This window comes from Tamandua tetradactyla, chromosome 17, assembly GCF_023851605.1.
Source record: "Tamandua tetradactyla isolate mTamTet1 chromosome 17, mTamTet1.pri, whole genome shotgun sequence".
Taxonomy (NCBI): domain Eukaryota; kingdom Metazoa; phylum Chordata; class Mammalia; order Pilosa; family Myrmecophagidae; genus Tamandua; species Tamandua tetradactyla.
The window spans coordinates 30,681,686-30,703,301 of record NC_135343.1 but is presented as its reverse complement, the minus strand read 5'-3'; the positions used below and the strand labels follow the sequence as shown (position 1 = coordinate 30,703,301).

At 34.9% G+C, this 21,616-nt stretch overlaps 1 protein-coding gene across 1 annotated transcript in view; it reads left to right on the top strand.

The window, feature by feature from the left end:
* FANCL (FA complementation group L) overlaps positions 1–21,616 on the top strand; it is a 78,606-nt gene that overhangs the window by 13,846 nt on the left and 43,144 nt on the right. The window contains exons 3-5 of the mRNA XM_077134286.1: positions 1,785–1,845; positions 5,959–6,015; positions 11,866–11,966. Coding sequence (XP_076990401.1) covers positions 1,785–1,845; positions 5,959–6,015; positions 11,866–11,966 — 219 coding nt within the window. The remainder of the gene's footprint in view (positions 1–1,784; positions 1,846–5,958; positions 6,016–11,865; positions 11,967–21,616) is intronic.

Genomic DNA, 21,616 nt, shown 5'->3' with positions numbered 1-21,616 from the left:
CTCCCTCTGGGAGAGTCTTTTCTTGCCTCTTCCAGTGTCTGGTGGCTGGTAGCATTCATTGGCTTCCTTGGTTTGTGGCTATATTACTCTGGTCTCTATCTCCATCTTCATATTCCCTTCTCTCTGTGCGTCTACTCTGTGTGTCTGTTCCATAACTCCCTCTGTGTACCTTTCATAAGGATACATGTGATTCTTTTAAGGTGCATCTGGGTAATCTAGGATAAGTGCCTCCTCTCCAGAACCACTATTCACTCTTTTGCCATATAAGATAATATTTATAGGTTTGGAGACTGGGACGTGAGTGCTGCCATTCAGTGCACTACAGAGTAGAGCTATTTAGAGAGAGATATTTAGAAATAGAATTGAGAAGATATCGTGACTGATTAAAAGTGGAAAGCAAAGGGGAAAAGGAAGTTTCCAAGTTTCTGGCTCATATCACTAATCTAGGGTAAAGATGATGGATGCAAACATTGAAGGGAGATTGTTTTAAGACATATTAGGTGTGAACTATCAAGAAATGGCATTTTGTAGGAGTGGTGTATTGGTCTGGAACTCAGGTGTGAGGCTCGCAGTGTTACAGTAGGTATGGAATTTGGGGCCATGAGAATGGGTAGACTTTCCAGTGCCTGCATGTGAGGGGTGAAAAGGCAGTGACAGAACCTTGAGGACATACCATTGCTTAAAGGACTGATGAATAAAGAGTAAATTAGAAGATTAAGGATTGAATAGAAAAATGAGAGAAACATTTGGAGAGTTGTATATCTGAAACCAAATGAAAAGAGAGTATGAGGTTAACAGAGAAATCAAGTCAATATATATATATATATTTTATGATTCGTTTGGTGGAGTGGGAGAGCCAGATTGTGTTGGATTTTGAAGTGGGTTAATGGGTATAAGGAAAAAGAAGAGTAAACTTTGAAGAGAAGGAGTGGCCAGAGTGGGACCTGGGGTCAAGAAAGAGTTACAATGACATTGATTTTAAAAATGAGTGATACTTTGAGCACATTAATTTAAGGAAAAAAACTAGCAAAAAAAAATGCTTAAGGATACTGCAGTAAAGGAATGATTGATGAATTGAAGTAACCAAGTCAGTGACAAGGGATAGAAAGCACATTTGGAGAAGGATTTAGCCATGGAGGGTTGAATGAGCTCCTTTTCCACTATGGGAGAAGATAGAGATGGGCATGGGGGATAGCCAAGAGAGTGGAGGAAGCAATGATGGTTTGAAAAGTCCATGGTGGGAAAAACTGAAGGAGGGTTATCCTGCTTCTTGGTAAGTAAAAGTAATTCCTAGAAGAGTTACTTACCTGGCATTATTGAACTGAGTTGAATGAGTAGATTGATGAACATTTACTTATCACTACTTAGACAATTAAAAGTATGTATCCTTTTAGTTACATTGATCTGGAATTCAGAAAAGATTATATTGCTACATATGATTTTCAAATAAAAATTCCATATATTGTGAACAAAACTTGGTTTTATTTAACCCTACTTTTGGAAGAGAATAAAAAATAATGCTTAGGATATGCTAAAGTTAAAAAAGATTTGCTTTTTACATGTCATTTACAGATTGTAGTTATTTATATTTTGAAATAAATTTAGTATGGACAGTTTGAAGACAAGACTTTCAGCAGTATTGGTAGTAGAATTTTTAACTTGTCAGAATTATGTTTATGTCATTCCTTTATATGTATGTGCGTTTTTGTGTTAGCATACAAATAAGCTTTTTGCCTTTAAATTCTGAACAATAAACAAACAATTTTGTCCCATTAAAATTTTAGATTGCTGTGTAGTTGGCAGCTGAGAACAATACTTAATGGATACGACCAAGTAATACAACAGGTAAGTCCTTTGAAAGAGATAAAGATGGGCATGGGAGATAGCTTATGTTTTAAGTGAGGAAAAGAAATTACTAAATTTACTGTTTAAGAATGTTGTAATAAACTGTTATTAATAATTGCTGAGTTTTGTAGGGCTCGTCATTACCCATCAAATATTTTAAGCATCCATAATTATAGAAAATGTTTTCTGTGTCAGAATCCTCAACAGATCTCCAGGCAGCATTTGTGTTGAAACTGATTTCCATCCTTGGGACTTAGATTCTTCACATACATTCACTTTTATCCACATCCATCACTTTCTGAGTGATTTATTTGCTGAGTGAATAGTGGCAGTGGGAAAAATCCCAGTACCCATTTAAGAATTTAGGATATTCATGGCAGAAGTGGGATTGTAGCTCTGGATTGGCAACAGAAAAAGTGTGGTGGAAATCACTTAGGTTCCTGTATACTTACATAGTGACAGTGGATGTAAAGGCAACATAAGTGAGATAATAGTATTAACTTCATTATTTTTAACATTTAGGCTCCTCTACCTGAAAATTGCCTTTAAAAATTATAGGAACTTTGGAAGAGTATTATTACTGAAAAAACTGAAAATAGCAAAATGCTTCTCATAGAAAAATAAATGCTAATAGAACTGTATTTCTTTTGTGCCTTAGTCATGTGCCTCTTTTTCCTGATTTTCTGTATTTGTCTCTCTTAGAGTCAGGTTATTATCTATGATAATTGACAGTGACACTCAGTCTCCCATAAAGCATTACTGAGCCACAAAGAAATATAAGAGGTAAACTATTTGATTTATAGAACATAAGCTGTCATGACTGGCAGTATAATTACAGCAGTTTTTAACGGAGATGTTTAAATTATTACTCTCTGTCTTCCTTCCCTATCTTATGATGGCTATTTATATTTTATTTATTGGACAGATTAGTAAGTTTTTCAGGCTTTCTGGGCCTTAAGGTCTCTGTTGCAACTGCTGAACACTGCCTTTGTAGTGTGAAAGCAATCACCGACAATACATAAATGAATGGGCATAGCTGTGTTCCAATAAAACTTTATTTATTAAAACAAGTATTGGGCTGGATTTGGCCTGTGAACTGTAGTTTGCTGACACTTGATATAGTCTGTTACTCTCTTTAGTGAAAATTGTGTATAGTGGAAGAAAAAGTTGAAGATTTGGTCTATAAACGTGCCCTATATAAACTGTAAAGATGTGAATCATGTTTTTATGGGTTTCTGAAATACCTTAGATTCTTACTTTTCTCATCTAAAAAAAGCATACTAATTCACATACTGCCTTTGTTCAGAGCTGGTGAGATATTGGTGTAATGCAGAACTAGAAACACACTGAGAGCAATAAGGACAATGATGTAGAGTTCTAACTAAGAAAAAGACACTGTAAAACTCAAGGATTTTCATTGTTTTCTTTTATTCTATAGTTATTTTATTTTAAGGGTGAAGGATGTCAAGGAAGGGGAACCATAATTTTTAAATGTCCTTTTTTATTTTAGAAGGTATTCTTTTTTTTTTCCATTTTATTATAATAGTTTTTACTTTTTTGAAAGATAAATTCTGTTTGAATTAATATGGATAATTTTGCAAGGACGAAAATAACAATTGTAGGTTGTTTTAGTTTGCTGCCTGCTGGAGTGCAATATACCAGAAATGGAAGGGCTTTTAAAAAGGAAAATTTAATAAGTTGCTGGTTTACAGTTCTAAGGCCGAGATAATGTCCCAATTAAAACAAGTCTATAGAAATGTCCAATCAAAGGCATTCTGAAAGAAACATGTATGTATTAGGATGATATTGAGAAAAACATGGCTCCCTCCACGCCCATTTCCTTACTGCCCTCTCCCCATTCCTGCCATTAGACAGGGGACATCTGCTGCTTCAAGAAATGGGAACCCTGGAAACTAGAAAACAAAGGCATCAAATTCCTTTCCTTTAAAATAAAATAAAACAAATGAGAAACTGCAATTCAGTCTTAAGGGAAGAAGATTGGGTAGAGTAGCTCCCAAAGGTAGTGTTTTTCTCCCCTCCGAGAAAGAAGAGGTGGAAATGAAGTGAGATGGACAAGTGATGTCAGCCCAGGAAGGGGTTGTTACCCTGAGCAGCAGATTCCCAGAGAAGTTTAGGGCCCGTCAGGAGAGAGGAGCCTGGCGGTAGCCTCCTGCCATCCTGAGGACATGAGAATGGTGTGGAAGTGTGGGCTGCCAGGGCCAGGCAGGGCTAGAAGGTGCTCAGAGGAGTGTGGGAGGGAATTGGAATGTTCCAGGGGCTGAGGAAAGGAGTTAGCTGTGAGAACAGGAACAGTCAAACCTGAGGATGGGGAGTTGCATTGGCTGATGTTCACTGTGACCCCTGGGCCTGCAGTCAGAGAGCCTGTACCTTGGTAGACGCTGACCGTGAAGATTCGAGGAGTCTCATAAATGACGTCCCTGTTCATCATCCAAGTTGAGAAATATTTGGGAGATAGACACAGAGGTGGGACTGTTATAACCCAGGTCTCATCTTTGTGAATGAGAAAGGTTAGATTGGAGGAGGTCATTGGATTGGGAGGAAACAATGGGTCCATTCCTCCTGCCCCCCAGTGATGGACTCCCTCATTCATATACGGCACAGGTCACTTGCAGGAGGGGCTGAGCTGAATGGGCGCTTTCTGCATACAGAAAGAAAGGGGAAAGCTGAGAGGGCAGACCTAGGTCTTTCTCTTAGAGAAGTCAAAGAAGGAGAAGAAAAGGGGCTTGGACACCAGGGCCAGGCAAGGTGAACTCTTCCCTCTCGCCTGTCCAGGACCAGTTCCAAATGCTGCTTGAGGCTCTCTGAACCTCCAACTCCGCTTCTGGGGAAAGGAAGGGATGGGGAATATTGGATTGTTTGAGTTTTAACCTGAAATGCTGAGCTTACCCAGAATTGACTAAGATCACATTTTCTGCCTTTCCAGCAGAATGGGGTTTCAGATAGAATTTAACCTGAGTTGTAGTAAAAGACATAGGTAGACTTCAAGGTCAGGGAACAGACTCAAAATAGTCATTTATTGTTGATTAATAATTGTTCATTTACTGCTATAAGTACATATTTTAATTTTCCTGATATTTTTACATTTTAAAATTATGAAATATATATGCAGAAAAGTGATAGATTTCAAAGTACATTTTAACAAACAGTTAGAGAACATACTTCAAGATATGGTATGGATTATAGTTCCACAATTTCAGATGTTTCCTTCTAGCTGCTGTAATACACTAGAGACTAAAAAGAAATTTCAAAGTAATGATTCGGTAATCATACTCATTTGTTAAATCCTGTCTTCTCTGTTACAACTCCTCCCTCTCATATGATAATTCTCTTAAATCTTTAGGGATGTTTGTGCAATGACCATTCTAAGTTCTTCATTTAAGAAGGGGTGCCAACGTTATGGGGTAAGGGAGGGCAATTAGTTGATGTTGTTGGAGAGCCTGGTACCTTTGAGTTTCAGGGCATATCTGGCAGAGGAACAATCTGGAAGTTTTAGATTTCTGAAAAATAAACTCGTTGAAACTATTATAGAATCTCAGATAGAGCCCTGAGTATTCTGTAAGGTTTTCAGGAATACTGTTTTATCTGGGTTTGGCAAACTGTGGCAATTTGCAGTATCTAGCTGAAGCTTGCATTTAAGAGTAACCTCCGATTAGCTTCTCGACTCTATTTAATTTGCCTGATTTTTAAATCTTTAAAAAAAAAATCTTCTTCATATACTCCCGTCACTCTTTTACTTCTTTAGGAAATATTTTTATTTGTTTATTTTTATGATGTACTTTGTTTGGTTTGCTAGACTTTGGCAGTAAACAGTGCCGAGGAAGCAGAGAAGTTTGGGAGGTTTCACGTGACATTTTTATGCAGTTCAATGTATTTTATCAAAATAGATTTGAAGGCTGTAATTACTCTTTCAAAATGAAATTAGTAAGAATAATAGAAATATTGACCAATACTTTAATTCTTATACTTTTAGGTTGTGATGTAGTGTATAATAATTTTTTTCACATTCACATGGACCTGTGTTTTATTTCAATTTCAGTGAATGGAATATTCATTGAACAACTGAAATTAATTGGAAATGTTGTTTTAATCTAGCGATTGCAGCACTCTCCTGATTTAATGAGCTTTATGATGGAGCTGAAGATGGTTTTGGTAAGAAGTTTTCTTTTGATGCTATATTCTCTAAGTATTGATTATTTCTGTAGTTTCTTGAAAAATTAACATGATTAGAATTTAAAACCTCAACTCCCAGTCAGGTATTTATTTATTTACTTATTTTAGTTGTAGAGCATATTTCAGAGTTTGACCTGTTACAATTTCACAATTTTAGTTTTTTACTTCCAGCTGCTCTAAGATACTGGAGACTAAAAGAGACACCAATTTAATGATTCAGCAATCATACTCATTTGTCAAATCCTATCTTCTCTGTATGACTCTGCAATCACCTTTGATATTTCTGTCCCTCTCTTTAGGGGTGTTTGAGCTATGGCCCAGTCACTTAATTTTTAAATTTTATTTTGTGTTTATTTGTAGAAGGAACTTAGCTTGAACTGTATGAGGAACAGAACTGTGTGTAGGAACCAGTTTGATTATATCATAAACTGGGTAAACTTGACACCAGCGTTGAGCAGGTAGTGAAGAAATAAAATGTACACCTGGTCTGTCAAAGACTTATATCTAATGAGAGATTAGATAGTCACACTTAAAGACATAATAAGATGCATAAATAATTTTTTATATAGTTGTAAATTTCTGAAAAAACATTAGGTTTTATTACATGCATACAGTTATATGCAGTAGATTATTTTTTAATTATGAATAACTACTTGACTGTTAAGTTTCATTAAACTGTAGACATTCTGTTCTTTAAAAAATACATGCACACATAAAACTTTTTATTGGGTAAGTTTTCAGTAAAAGAAGAGGGAAGAGTACAGTGGGTCCATGACCTAACTTCAACATTTTACCAATCTAATTTCTTCCTCTAGTTTTTTTAGGGGAAAGGACTAGAGTATTTTAAAGGAGATCTTGGACATCTTATCCTATCCTTCATTAGTATGTCAGTGTGTATCTCTGAAGGCTAAGTGCTTTTTTTTTCTGTCTTTAAATACGCTATTATTACCCCATCAAAATTAATGTTAATACTTCAGAGCTGCTTTGATTCAAATCAGTATCCAAGCAAGGTTCCCACATTATATTTGGTTGCTATATCTCTTAAATTTTCATATTTATAACAGAATTTCTTCATCCCACATTTTTTTCTATACCATCCACTTGTTGAATAAACCATATTATATACTGTAACAGTTCCCACTTTCTAGGTTTGTTTTATTCCATCTTCATGCTATCTTTTAACATGTTTTCTACTCATATTATTCCTTATAATTGGTAATTAGGCTTAGAGTTTTCAACAGATTCAGGTTCATTTGTTCTGGTAAGATACTTGGTGCTCTGTTTTTCCTATTAGTGCATCAGGAGGCACATGCTCTTTTAGTAAAGTTACAATTGATTGATGAATGGGTTCACATGCATCCATTATAAAGTTCCCCATCAATTTGTTACCTACTGGTTTTAGCATCCAATGATGATTGTTACTTACATTCACTATTTCATTAGGGGTTACAAAATGGTGATTTGAAAAATTCTGTCATTTCTTCTGCGTTCATTAGCTTAAAATCTTCTATAAAGAACTTTCCCTCATTAATTATTTGGATGAGGTACAGTTCATACTGGAGAGGTAGGCTAAATGACAATACCATATTGATATTACTACTAACAACTGAAAGCAGTTTAATATTTCATTGTGATCCTTTTTGAGACATTTTTATCCTTAGCAGGAGCTATCATATGAGAACCTATTTGCTAGATTTAATGAGTCCTTTATTTAACCTTCATAGTAACTCTGTGAAGTAGGGCTTTGATAAAATTTGAGGGGGTCATAATAAAGAGACTAAACTTTTAAAAGTTTAATTTCTAATTAATTTATAAACCTACCTAATAAAGACTGTTAAAATTGATTATAAATTTTGTCAAAGGTCATAGAAAAGAACCTAGAAAAAAGGTGAGATGAAGAAGTGAAGCATATTTCAGTTTACATTTCTTTGAGATTGGAAAAAAGTTTGGAAAATGTCTTTTATCTTTTAATTATAATTTTATTAAGCTATGCAAATGTGAGGACTAAGAGAACCAGAGGAAAACTATATATGTTATGTGCCATTAAGCTTTTGTTAACCAAACTAACTTGATTTGGTTTTAAGTCATAGCTCCATTTATCATTTAATTTTGAAGAAATACGTAATAATTCAAAATTAAAATAAAATGTTGAGATTAATCTCTGATTCACAATAATCCATTTAGTACATTTGTTATCACAATTTTTGAGTAAGACCATGATACTGTATTTAACTTTCTTCTGAAAATTATGGAAACGGTGATTTTATTGCTCATTTAAGACAGTGTACCTAAAAATGTGCGGATTATTAGTTTATTTTTTGCATTATGTTGCTAACATAATTGCCAATGATGATACTGAGAATGATGCTCAAATTAAATCAGTAGTGATTTTACTTATTTAGGAAATTTTGTATATCCCCCAGAGAATTGCTTTATAATTACTTGGCATATAGTGGGAGTTCAGTAAATATTTAATAAATGAAAAATTATTTATATTTTAAAAGAACCCTTTGAGGTAGAATATTTTATCCCTTATTTAATGTGTCACCACTGAGGGCCTGAGGCTTCAAAACTAGGAAATATTAAAGACATGACTTAAAATCTCTGTTTGTAAAGCCTGTGCTCTTTCTTCTATGTGCTTTTGCCTCCTTATGCACCATGAAGAATGTGTTGCTTTTCCACCTTTATCCTTTTTGGTATTGTGGTTTTGGATTAGGAGTAACTTGTTTGACCCAAGATAGATGACAGATGTCACAAATATCATAAATATTTTTGTTATTATTCATATTCATTTTTAAAATTTATTTTTTAATTTTAGTTATAGAACAGATTTTAGAGCTTGGTATGGGTTACAATTAGAGAAGTTTAGGTATTTACTTCTAGCTGCTCCAAGACACTGGAGACTAAGAAAAATATCAATATAATTTTGTTAAATCCTAGCTTCTCTGTTATAACTCCACCTTCTCCTTTGATCTTTCTCTCCATCTTTAGGGGTATTTAGGCTATGTAAATTCTAACATTTTCATGTTGGAAAAGACTGTAGCTGTGATAAGGGGATGGAACTAGTTGATGTTCTAGAGAGGTTGACCCCTTTGGGTTTTAGGGCATCTCTGGCCTAGGAACCTAACTGGAGGTTGTGGGCATCTGGAAAGTAACCATAGTGCTTGGAACCTTTTAGAATCTGAACCCTGTGTGCTCTTTAGGGTTGGCAGGATGGTTTTAGTTGGGGTTCGACAAACCAGTGGCTGTGTCCAGCTGAATCTTACACAAAAGTAGTCTCCAGAGTAGCCTCTTGACTCTGTTTGAACTCTCTCAGCCATGAATACCTTATTTGTTATAATTCTCTTTCCCATTTTGGTCAGAAAGGCTTTGTCAATCCCATGGCGCCAGGGCCAGGCTCATCATCCCTGGGAGTCATTTCCCATGTTGCCAGGGAGTCTTTCACCCCTGGGTGTCATACCCCCTGTAGGGTAGAGGATAAATATTTCAGTTGCAGAGTTGGCTTAGAGCGGGAGAGGCCACATCTGAGCAACAAAAGAGGCTCTCTAGAAGTAACTCTTAGTCGTAACTATAGGTATGCTTTGCTTCTCTGCTACTTAAATAAGCTTCATAGGAGCAAGCCTCAAGACGGTGGGCTTGACCTATTGATTTAGGAGTCCCCAATGTTTGAGATAGTATTAGGAATTTCCCTAGTGGTAAGAATTAATAATTCTGTATTTTTTCTCATGTCCCTCGGGATTTGCCAATACTTTTTAATTATCTGCTCAGCATACTCTGGGATAAATCTGGGCATCACCATAAGCTACACAGCATTGCAAGCCCTCATTTCCATTCTGGGCAACCTGTGTTTGGGTTATTTAAATCTATCCATACAGATTGAGTTAGATTATATGCTATAGAAAATTTAGGTTCTAGACAAAATAAACCTCTCTTGCTTTGTCTCATAGAGCAGGTGAAGCTCTAAAATACAGACAGTCTTCCTTACCCCCATATTCTGATTTACCTTAGTCCTGACCCGATCAGCTTCATTCTTACTCCTTTTTGAAGCCTGATCTCTTCTTCATTTTCTTTAACAGTTGTATATGTGGCAATGCTGACTTTCAGAACTGCAGAACTACTACTCTGAGTCTTAGGTGTCACACAGCTACCCAAAGTTCCAGAGAGATCCCAGGTTATACGTATATAGCACAGCTGTTCCGTATCTACAAATAACAATTACTGCTCTGGTCTAAATGTGACTGCTATAAGAGCTTACAATCTAGGCCCCAGTTTTCTTATAATTATTTTCTAAATGAGACCATTCAGCATTTGCTGTTTTGTTTCTGGCTTATTTATTCATATTCATTTTTGCCTTCAATATTTGTGGATAGCAGTAATTAATATTTCTAAGTAAAAACAAAAACTTCAAAGAAAATACTATATAGCTGTTGTGTGTATAAGAAATATACTGACTCTATTTATTTAGTAACTAGTATAGTATAATCTTATGAGTAAGACTTTTTATGGATTACCAGGCTAATTTTAGATAGTGTTAAGTATTTTATAAAGGTTATGAAAAAAGCAGTATATTCCTTCCCTTCTAGGAACTTACACTCTAATTAAATCTGTATTAGCCTTCTGGGCTTTATGAATCTGCTTTCGCAGTTTTTTGTTTTTGTTATAAAGCAGTTTCAGAACTAGATGCAATGGTTTCAGTTAATGGTCTTGGTTTTGAAATGCTGTATTGTAAATCTGTTTTTCTAGTATCACCTCTATTTAATACTATCCTATCCTTGTTAAAAAAAAGAAAATATATAACAATCACTAATCGATTAAATATATACTTAAAGGAATAAAAATTTTAAACCTTTTGTTAGAGTTACATTTAGTAGAAGCATTTATAATTTTTAGACTCGTTCCCATTTGCTTTTGTTATCTGTTGTGGCTAATTTATCTTGATTTTATTTCTTTACTTTTTTATAATGCCTTTTGATAATTCAGACCATATGAACATCTAAGTAATTTATAGACCCATAAATATATATATATATATTTTTTGGCATAGACAGGTGCCGGGAATGGAACCTGGATCTCCAGCATGGCAGGAGAGAATTCTATTGTCACCGTTGCACTGCCCCACATGTGTTTTTATTTTCTAAATAAGACATTTGTCTAGGTTAGCAAACTTCAGAGTAGTTGATAATTTTCAGTCTCAACAATTCTTGCGGTGTTTATAGTGTAAAAAAAATGCAATTTTGGTTTTGTTTGGGGAACATAAATCATTAAAAAAATCATATTTTGGCCTACCAGGAAGAGCAACCATGATCTAGCCAGATGGATGGCAGATACATGGATTACCTAATTGAGGAGAGTGTAAGAGCCTATCCGAGACGTATTTATTCTGATAATTTGTTTGTGATGATGTTTCATAATGGCCTAAAATTATGTAAGTCTAGGTAATGTACTTGGAATGACGCCTTCTCTCTAAAGGTACATGTTTCTTTATCTGAATGTCATATCCTCAGTAATACAAAGAAGTGAGACTTTGAGAATGTTTTTTTTTTTTTTAATTATTTTTTGTTTTGTTATTTTTACTTTTTTTCATTTTTGGTAGACAAAATAGTCTAGGAGAATATTAAAATCTTAAGTTCTTTTCATGGTATAATAACTGATGTTTTGCATAATCTTCATGTCTCTTTCATGAGAGGGGTAATGAGTCAGCTAGATTTCCTAAAAAGGGAAGGGGACTTTAGTTAGGCCTAAAGAACATTATGAAACTGTGTTGTAATTGCATACTAACAATTCCTTGTCTAGCATTCCACAGCTGATTCAAGTCTTTTTTTTAAACAGGAAGTTGCCTTAAAGAATAAACAACAGCTATGTGTACCACCTCCTCCTCCCCAGTTCTACTCATGCCTTATTGAAGAGATAGGAACTCTTGGTTGGGATAAGTATGTTTATTTAAAAATGAGTTTTAGACATGCCTTTATTTTACACATTTCAATGTAATATGTTTCCAATTTAAGCATTTATCATTTATTTTTTATCTGTGTTTGGTAAGAAAGTATTTATTGTAATTAGGGTATCTGATTTTTATTGTCGCTATGAATTAGAGTTATCATCCGTAAATGAATGAATAACTAAACTATGAAAACAGGGATGTATCATCATTAACAAAATTGATCAACAAGGTAAAATCCTAAATATAATTTAGCAAAAGGTAACATTTTTATGTACACAGAAAAAATATTAGCATAATAGATATTTTTACTGAAGATGTAACGTTATTCATGTTTCAAAAGTAATACTTACACACTTATTGAAAGAATGAAACAATTGCAGTAGTTTTGGTGTGTATAGTTGCTTTTTATTATTATGCAGTCCACCTTTCTAAATATATATTTATGGCATTTTAAGTGCATTCATAATTTGGCTAGGAAATATTAGCATCTAGGGGTCAAAAGAATCATCTGGCTTTCTTTGGAAAGAATGATGCATAAAGAAACTTGAAAGAAATTCAATAGGTGGGCATGTAGGTTGTTACAATTTCATCTGTGTAACTCCTGGAAAAGTTTAGTGGTTTGGTTGATCTTTAGTTGCCAAGTTTAGCTCCCATCTTAGTGTGATTATTTTGAAAAATTATGTTGTTACTAGGTTTATTATATAAAAACTTTCTACTTTGAACTAAAGTAGCATCAAGAAAAAGCCAATTTAGTTCTTATCACTTCTTAACCACTGACAGTAATATTTTAGTATTCAGTTATTGTTTCAGCTTAGATCGTTCTATAACTAAGATAAATCAAAGGCTGACTTTTAGTTACTATGTGGAAAAAGTATGGAATTTGTCCCACCACTAAGTTTTCCTGAATGTGTTTAAAACATTTTAAAATTTCATTTGTATGTCACTTTTTAGCTATTTTCCATGAGTTGGTCTTTTGAGAGCTAACCTAAAAAGAAGCAGAAAATCAGATAGTCATTTAAAAGATGTAAAGGCACTTATCTCAAATGCAGGGTGTATATTCTTTAATGTTCTTTGTGCCATTTCCTGAATTGCTGAGTAAAAACTAGAGTATGGGCATAAACCATGAACATATTTTAGAATCTTCACTTATTTCCGTATAAGTTTGGTCCTAGAAGTGATACAAATGCAGTGTGGCTATTAGAGGAAGGAACAGGTTTCTCATCTTTGCCCATGCTGTCTCCTACTGCCCTTTTTTATTCCTTCATAGAACAATTCCTGCTGTTATCTGCAGATCTCTTTTGTCGCTTATCACTGGCCATCTTGAATTAATGGGCCATACCACTTTTGATGCCCTTCTGTGCAGAAGTGAATTGGCTATTCTTCCAGACACACACCTTAGTAAGACTTTTCAACTTTTTTAAGCACATCTTAACCTTACTGTTTTCCTGGTTAATAGTCCAAGTGTGTTAATCTGTAGTTAGGAGCCCGGAGTATTTATACTCTGGGCTCTTGCCAAAGAATACACCTTCAAATTTCAACTGTTAAACCCTTATAAAAGTCTTGATTGCAGGTAATAATATTTCAGTGATAGACTTCTTAAGGTCTATAGTCTAATTATTTTATGTATTTCCTTAATTTACCCTTGGATCATAGGACCACATTATTTTGGTCTCTCATGTAATAGCTCTTGTGGATGCTATGTTACTGACTTGTATAAAGGGATGTTATATGGAAGAGCCCTATAAAATTATTAGGAATTTTATGTTTAGGAAGTCTTCCGTTTTATGATACAGTATTGTTCCTATAAGAAGGCATGAAAGGGGGGTACAAAGGTTTTGAGTGGTAGAAATCTCGCCTGCCATACAGGAGACCCAGGTTCTTCAATTCCTGGCCCATGCACTTCCCAAACAGACAAACCAACACAAACAAGCAAACAAAAACAAACAAAATTCAACAAATGGTGCTGCAATAATGGGATACTCACATAGAAAAAGCATGAAATGTGACCCCTCCTTACAGCATATATATAAAAAAAGAGACATGAAATAAATTTTCTCCCATTTCAGATGTTGGAAAAGTCATCCTTCTCTTGAACAACCCGTTTTAATTTAATGGATAATGTGGTTCCCATAATTGAGTACTCTGTTTGACTTGACCTCTAGGAAACTTAGTGCCAAATTTTTGGCCAAGAGTTTACAGATATAGAACTCAACAGTTTGATGTGCTAATCTTACCCTGGCTTTTATTTTCCCTCTGATTTTCTCTTGTTCTATGTTTAGTTTTATTTTGAAAACTGCCTTAATTCTATAAACCCTTTGTAAATTGAGTGTATTAAAAATTAAATGATCAAATTGTCTTTGTTTTTTCATTCTCATGCAGCCTGGCTTTCATTTTGACATCCTCACTGAAGTTGTGTTCATGAGGATTACCCGTTATGTCCTTTTGATAAGCTCTGTGGTTTTTCTTCTTGACCTTTCTTAACTTTTTGTTTTCTGGAAGACTCTGTATAGTTTGCTGTTATTTTTTCCTTAAATGTTTAGAAGAATTCACAAGTGATGCTATCTGGGCCTAGAGGGTGTTTTTCTCTTCTGTTTTTTAAATACTGCTTTTCATTACAGATTGAATTTCTTTAATAGATACCGCTATTCACATTTTCTGTTTCCTCTTGTTTCAAGTTTGGCAAGATGGACTTTTGGTGAGACAGCTAATAAGTTTGAGAAAAACACTGTTTATTATTTCCTCCATTTTTTTTTTTAGCAATTACTTGTATTTTTATTTTATTTTCATAAAATGTTTAAAAAAAATTAGGTTGGTATTTACTTCCTAGGGCTAGTATGAGGACTGAATCAAATGGCACTCATGAAAATGCTCAGCAGATCCTGCACTCATTAAACAATAAACATTCCTTTATAATATGTTTAATACATACATACCCACATTTCTTACAAATAAAGTCTTGTATGATTTTTATCATATCCGTTTAAATGTGTGATATGATGTGCAGTATGCTAATTCCTTTCAGGACACATTTGTTCTTTCCTCTTCTGCTATCCTGCAGACAAACAAAATGGGTACCTAGATGAGCTGCACTGACAGGGTGCTAGGAAAAAAATTGCAGAGAAGTGTGATTTGACAGTCCATCTCAAGTAAAATAATGTGACTTTCTGTATCATCAATTTACTGATCAGTGCCTAGCAGAAGTAAGCATTGACATGTTACACTTTTATTACTGTCAGTTAAAAATTATTGTTGCATTTCCATTGCATATATTTGTGAATGTGTTTTTTTGACCTATGACTTAATTAGTACTACCACTTAATTTCTGAACAACTAGGGGGTATATGAAAATTTATGTTGAGGCATTGTCATGTCATTTTTGTATATAGAGTGTGAAATAGCATGAATATTTTGATCTGAGATGCTTAAGTGTTAACATCTTAGGGTTTAGAAGTTCGTTATGAATGTAGGAAGGGGAACTGATTTGGCTAGGGGAGAGGAAGAATTTTTATGGTTTTATTTCTGTTACATTGATATAGTTAGTTTGAGCTTGTTTTCTTAGTGGATCTGACATGGTTGGGAGAACTCTAGTATTGGAAATCAGTTGAAGGGTTGAGGATGCAAATGTGAGATTTTTTGAATCATTCATTGTTTTTCACCTAATGTTTACGCGTGCCTATAATGTAAGGCCCTGGGGAAACAGTGACAGCAAAACTTAAACTTAAGACTCCTTATGGAACTTATTTCTGGCAGAAGAGTCAGAATTTAAGTTGTCACAGAAATAATTATAACTGTGGTAAATGCAATAGAATATATTCAGAGGATTCCTTGAGAGCCGTTAGCAGCAAGTTAATAGAAATAATGTAAAAGCATATAAAAATTTAATGAAATAAATTTTTTTGGATAAATAGAAAATATTGACTTTTCCTTTGCATTATACCCATTGTTCTGATGTGGGAGAAAAATGAACAGATAAATAACTTGAATGTTAGATGAAAACCAAAAGTAAAGATATGAATGCCTCTCTTGTAGTACTCTTCACATAATAATCATCTGTCTCTGCCTTCGGCTAAGCTCTTTATCCATAAATGACAGGGACTGCCATTTATGAAGTTTCTGTTGTGTGCCATTAACTGTGCTAGCAACTTAATGCAGTTCTTATTTAATCCTCAGATTAAATGTCAAGATACATATTTTTATTCCTAAAGTTATATATAAAATAATACATATAAAACAAGGCTGGCTACTTAACACGACTCCCGCATTCTGTGGGAACGATACTTCTTGGAGTTGTATGTTAGAGAAGACGAATAAAATTACCCTGAGTATTTAGAGATAATCACACACTCAGGGTGAAACCTAGTAAAAACTATTTCACCATGGATAAAAGTTGCCATTTGCAAAATCAACCCATCTTTGAAAATAGTTTTGAAATCTATTATTTAGATTTGTCAATGATCCTAGTTTAATTATAGTAACTAGGATGGATGATTGACATAATATAGCTGCTGCTAATCATTTTTTAGTCTTTACAAATAAAGAATGTGTTAGTAGAAGAGAAGTTGCCTGCATGGTTTGTACTAAAAGAGGAGTGAAAGAAAATGATTTTGTCTGTAATTGTCAAATATTACCTGGTGAAGTAAGGAAATCGCTTATCAATCTTATTTTTGTGAAATAATTCCTAAATCAGTTCTGAAATACTGGTACGCTGATGAAGTTGGGTTTCAGACCCTACAGAAGTGAAGGTACGACCTGAACTGAGCTGTTCCATATTAGAATTGCTACCTAAACAGCCAGTTAAAATAGGTTTGAAAATGACACACGCAATCATTTACAGACAAATCGATTTAAATGGATTTTTAGGTCTTCATGATTTTTAGACCAGGTCGATATGTCTAAATTCTCCTTACACTCTAAATAATAATCTTATAGATTTGCCATTGTGGTAGTAAAATCTGGTAATAAAAGAAAAAGCTTTGTTTTAGGTCATGCAGACCTTGCTGGGTTTTTTAATTGCATGCTTGACATTTCTAGTCTGCTCTATAAGATCAGGCACTATAAAAATTAAGTTAGAAAAGAAAGATAAATATTTAAAATATGATGGAAATCTCTCTGTTTTTTCTTTATTCGCATACCTTTTTTTCATAAAGTGGCAATGAGAATTTGTAGCTGACCTTAAGTTTGATTGTTATTGTAGTAGTTTCTGTACTTATTTCAGCTTCCATAAAAACATTTTAAAACAACTTCTCTGAAGGTAATGTGAAGATGGTGTGACTGGATCACAGAGGTGAATGATGCAAAATGTATTGATAGGTTTCTGTTAGCTTTTTTTTTTTTTAATATTTTTATTGAGAAATGTCCACGTATGCCCTGTCCAACCATATTATGCAATCAGTGGCTCACACACAATACCATTGCCTAGTTTTATGTTCTTCATCATGATCATTTTTAGAATGTTTTGCATCACTCTAGAAAAAGAAATAAAAAGAAAAGAGAAGAACTCATACATTGCATACCCCCCTCTCATTGACCCATGGTATTTGAATCTATCCAATTTTTACCCTTTATCTCCCTCTATTATTTGTATATTTTTTTATCCTTATTATTTTTATTTTTTTACTCATCTGTTCGTACCCTGGATAAAAAGAGCGTCAGACACAAGGTTATCAAAATCATACCGTCACATTGAAAAAGTTATAGTTATACAGAATTTTTTAGGAATCAAGGCTACTAGAATCAAATTCAGCAGTTTCAGATACTTCCCTCTAGGCACTCTAGTACACCATAAATTAAAAAGGGATAATTGTATGATGCATAAGGGCAATTCCAGGATAACTTCTCGACTCTGAAACCTCTCAGCCACTGAGACTTTTTGTCTCATTTTTCTCTTCCCCTTTTTGGTCAAGAAGGCTTTCTCATTTCTGTGATGCCAGGGCCCGACTCATCCCCGGGAGTCCTATCCCACGTTGCCAGGGAGATTTACACCCCTGCGAGTCATGTCTCGTGTAGGGGGGAGGAGAGTGAGTTCATCTGCCAAGTTGGCTTAGAGAGAGAGGCCACATCTGAGCAACGAAAGAGGCTCTCCAGGGGAGACTCTTAGGCATAGTTATCAGTAGGCTTAGCCTCTCCTTTGCGGGAATAAGCTTCATAGGGGCGAGCCCCAAGATTGGAAGCTCAGCCTGTTGAATTGGTTGTCCCCACTGCTTACAAGAGTATCAGGAATTCCCCAGATGAGGAAATTTAATATTTCCTTCTTTCTCCTCAGTCTCCGAAGGGAACTTTACAAATACTTTTTTATTCTCTGCCCAAATTACTGTGGAATATATGGGGGCATCACACTAACTTGTGCAAACCAAGTAGATCTCACAAACCAGGTAGATCCTATTCAAGATTCCATATAATTATGGTGTTCAGGTAAACTGACCATACAAGTTAAATAATGTGCTACCAAAAATATAAATTTTGCACCAAATATCTCTCCTTTTGGTCTCACACAGAGGTTGAAGTTTGAAAATACAGGCCATATCATCCTTTACCCAGTATTCTGGTTTACCTTTGTCCTATCCAGATCAGCTTCATTCATATCTCTAGATGAAGTCTGATCACTTTTTTAAACAGTTGCTGAATGGGGTAATGTTGACTTTCATAGCTTCAGTGCTCTAACTCTAACTCTCAGGTATCACATAAATACTTGAAGTTTCAGGGAACGACCAGGTTATATACAAATAGCTTAGTATCTCAGAATTTACAAATAGCAGTTACAACTCCTAAATATATGTGACTGCCATAAAAGCTTACAATCTAGAACCCTTTACAGTAGGCCCCAATCTGATAACCCATGCTCTCAACTTCGGTTCTCTTGAGTTTGTATATTATAGTTAATCCATATGAATGAGCATGATAATATTTGTCTTTTTGTTTCTGACATTTTATTTAACATACTGTCCTTAAGTTTCATGGCTCACAACTTCATTCCTTCTTGTAGCTGCTCAGTAGTCTGTTGTATGGAAACACCACAGTTCCCCCCTCCATTCCTCAGTCACCTGCATTGTGAATCTCGAACACTGCCGCTATGAACGCCAGTTTGCAAATATCCATTTGAGTCCCTGCTTTCAATTCCTCCAGGTACATATCTAGCCCACCCCTAGCCTCCTGTAGAACCATCACACTGCCCTCCGGAGGGATTATACCTCTCAGCTTCCCTACCAACAGTGAATAGGTAGGTCTCTTTCTTCACATTTTCTCCAACACTTGTTTGTCTCTGCTCATTTTTAAACAATTTTATGTGCATATCATACAACCCAACCTAAGTGTATAGACATGTCTTTGCCACCATAATCTGTATGAAGACATTTCCTTTTTTATGCAGAGAATTCACACCCCTACCTCGTGGTCCCCTCCACCCCTAACTAACATTTAGTTTTGGCATAATGCCTTTGTTACATTCAGTGGAAGCATATTGCAATGTTGCTGTTGACTATAGACCTAGCTTGCATTGATTGTGCCTTTTCCTGTATGTTATCCATTTTCAGCCCCTTGCAATTTTGACATTTATTCTCCCTCATGCAAAATGTTATTTTGTGCATTTAAACACCACATTGTCTACTCTTGGCATTCCTGAGTTATACCGTCTCAGTCTTTATCCTCTACCTTTCCTGCTGGTTTCCTACTTTCCCCCATCCCTTCTCCCTCAATCATACATTCAGCTTCATTTAGCGTACTTATATTATTGTGCTACCATCAGGTGTTATTGTGCTATTTCTGAATTTTTACCATCAGTCCTGTTGCATGATCTGTATTCTTTCAGCACCACGTGCCCAATCTCCACCCTCTTTCTATTGCCTGATAACCTGTGTTCTTAATTTTAACTCTCAAAGTCCACTCATTAATATTAGTTCATATTAGTGAGACCATACAGTATTTGTCCTTTTGTTTCTGGCTGATTTCACTCAGCATAATGTCCTCAAGGTTCATCCACATTGTTACATGCTTCATGACTTTATTCTGTTTTATAGCTGCATAATATTCAATTGTATGTGTATACCACAGCTTGGTTAGTCACTCATCCATTGATGGACATTTGGGCTGTTTCCATCTTTTGGCAATTATAGATTGTGCTGCTTTAAATGGTGTGCAAATGTCCCTTTGTATCCTTAACTTCAGTTCCTCTAAATATATACCTAGTAATGGGATTGCTGGATCATATGGCAATTCTATATTTAGCTTCCTGAAGAACCACAAAACTGCCTTCCAGAGCAGTTGTACCATTTTACATTCCCACCAGTGGTGGATAAGTGTGCCTCTTTCTCTACATCCTCTCCAGCACTTGTTGTTTTCTCTTTTTTTTTTGATAATGGTCATTCTAGGAAATGTGAGATGATACCTCATTGTGGTTTTGATTTGCATTTCCCTAATAGCCGGTGAAGTTGAGCATCTTTTCCTGTGTCTTTTAGCCATTTGTAGTTCTGCTTCTGAAAAGTGTCTGTTCGTGTCTTTTGCCCATTTTTTGGTTTCTGTTAACTTCTGCTTGTAGTATACCCTATTAAAACAATAAGAATTAAGCAAAGTTGTTGGTGTTTAATTGGAATTTTCTGTTTTGTTTTACCAATGTCTGGGAGTGAAAAACTTTATAGGTAGGCTGATCATACACCACAGTTTGTCTAGGATAGTCCAAATTTGTGCCTTTTAGTCCCAGCCCCTTACGCTCTCAAGAGTGTCCCGGATTAGATGAAATGCTTTGTCGCCTTATCTATAGGATATGTTATATTTAGTTTAATAATCACATGTCCCTAGATAATTCAGAGAGTAAATGATTCTAACAGGGGAAATGATGTGATGCTTTGTTCCTTTATAGACAGTATATTACTTAACATTTAGAGTGCGTATGATTCAACTCCTTGGGATTTTAAAATTTGTCTTTGGGTAAGATTAACTGATTTTTACTCAATCTGATGTGATACTGATTATCAATATTAAGTTAGATTTTTGATTAAGTCATTATCTTGGTAAAATGGCAGCTGCTTAAATGGGGATATTTTCTGTAATTCATAATGCATTTCAAAGAAATGTAACATATTGACAAAAATAGAAATGCATGTTTATACTAAATGAATTCAAATAATTAGACCAGGGCTTCAATTTTGGCTTTATAACTGTGTGCCTTGGGCAAGTAAATTACCCTCTCTGAGCCACATTTTTTTCGGTTTTCAAGTAAAGGTAATAGTGTCTACTATAAGGATTAAATAGAAACATATGTTAGTGACTAATATAGTTCCTAACATATAGTAGGAAAACATTGTTAAGATGCTGGTTCACCGAACAATGTCAGCCTATATATAAGTTTTATATCATTTGGTGTTATGATTTAATTATAACCAATCATGATGATTTTTGTGGTTTAATACATATCGGAATGTAGGGGTTGACTATGGTTTTCATTCTAAGTTACCTTTATAAATATAACATTTTAAGTGCTTAATAGCCCCACATGACTGATGGCTACTGTGTTGGACAGCACAGGTGCAGAATACCTCCATCATTGCAGAAATTCTGTTGGTCAGTGTTGCTCTGAAGTATTGTTCTTGTCTGTATCACCTGTGCTGGCTCAAACTGCTCTATCCAAGTTCTAGTCCACAGGAAGAG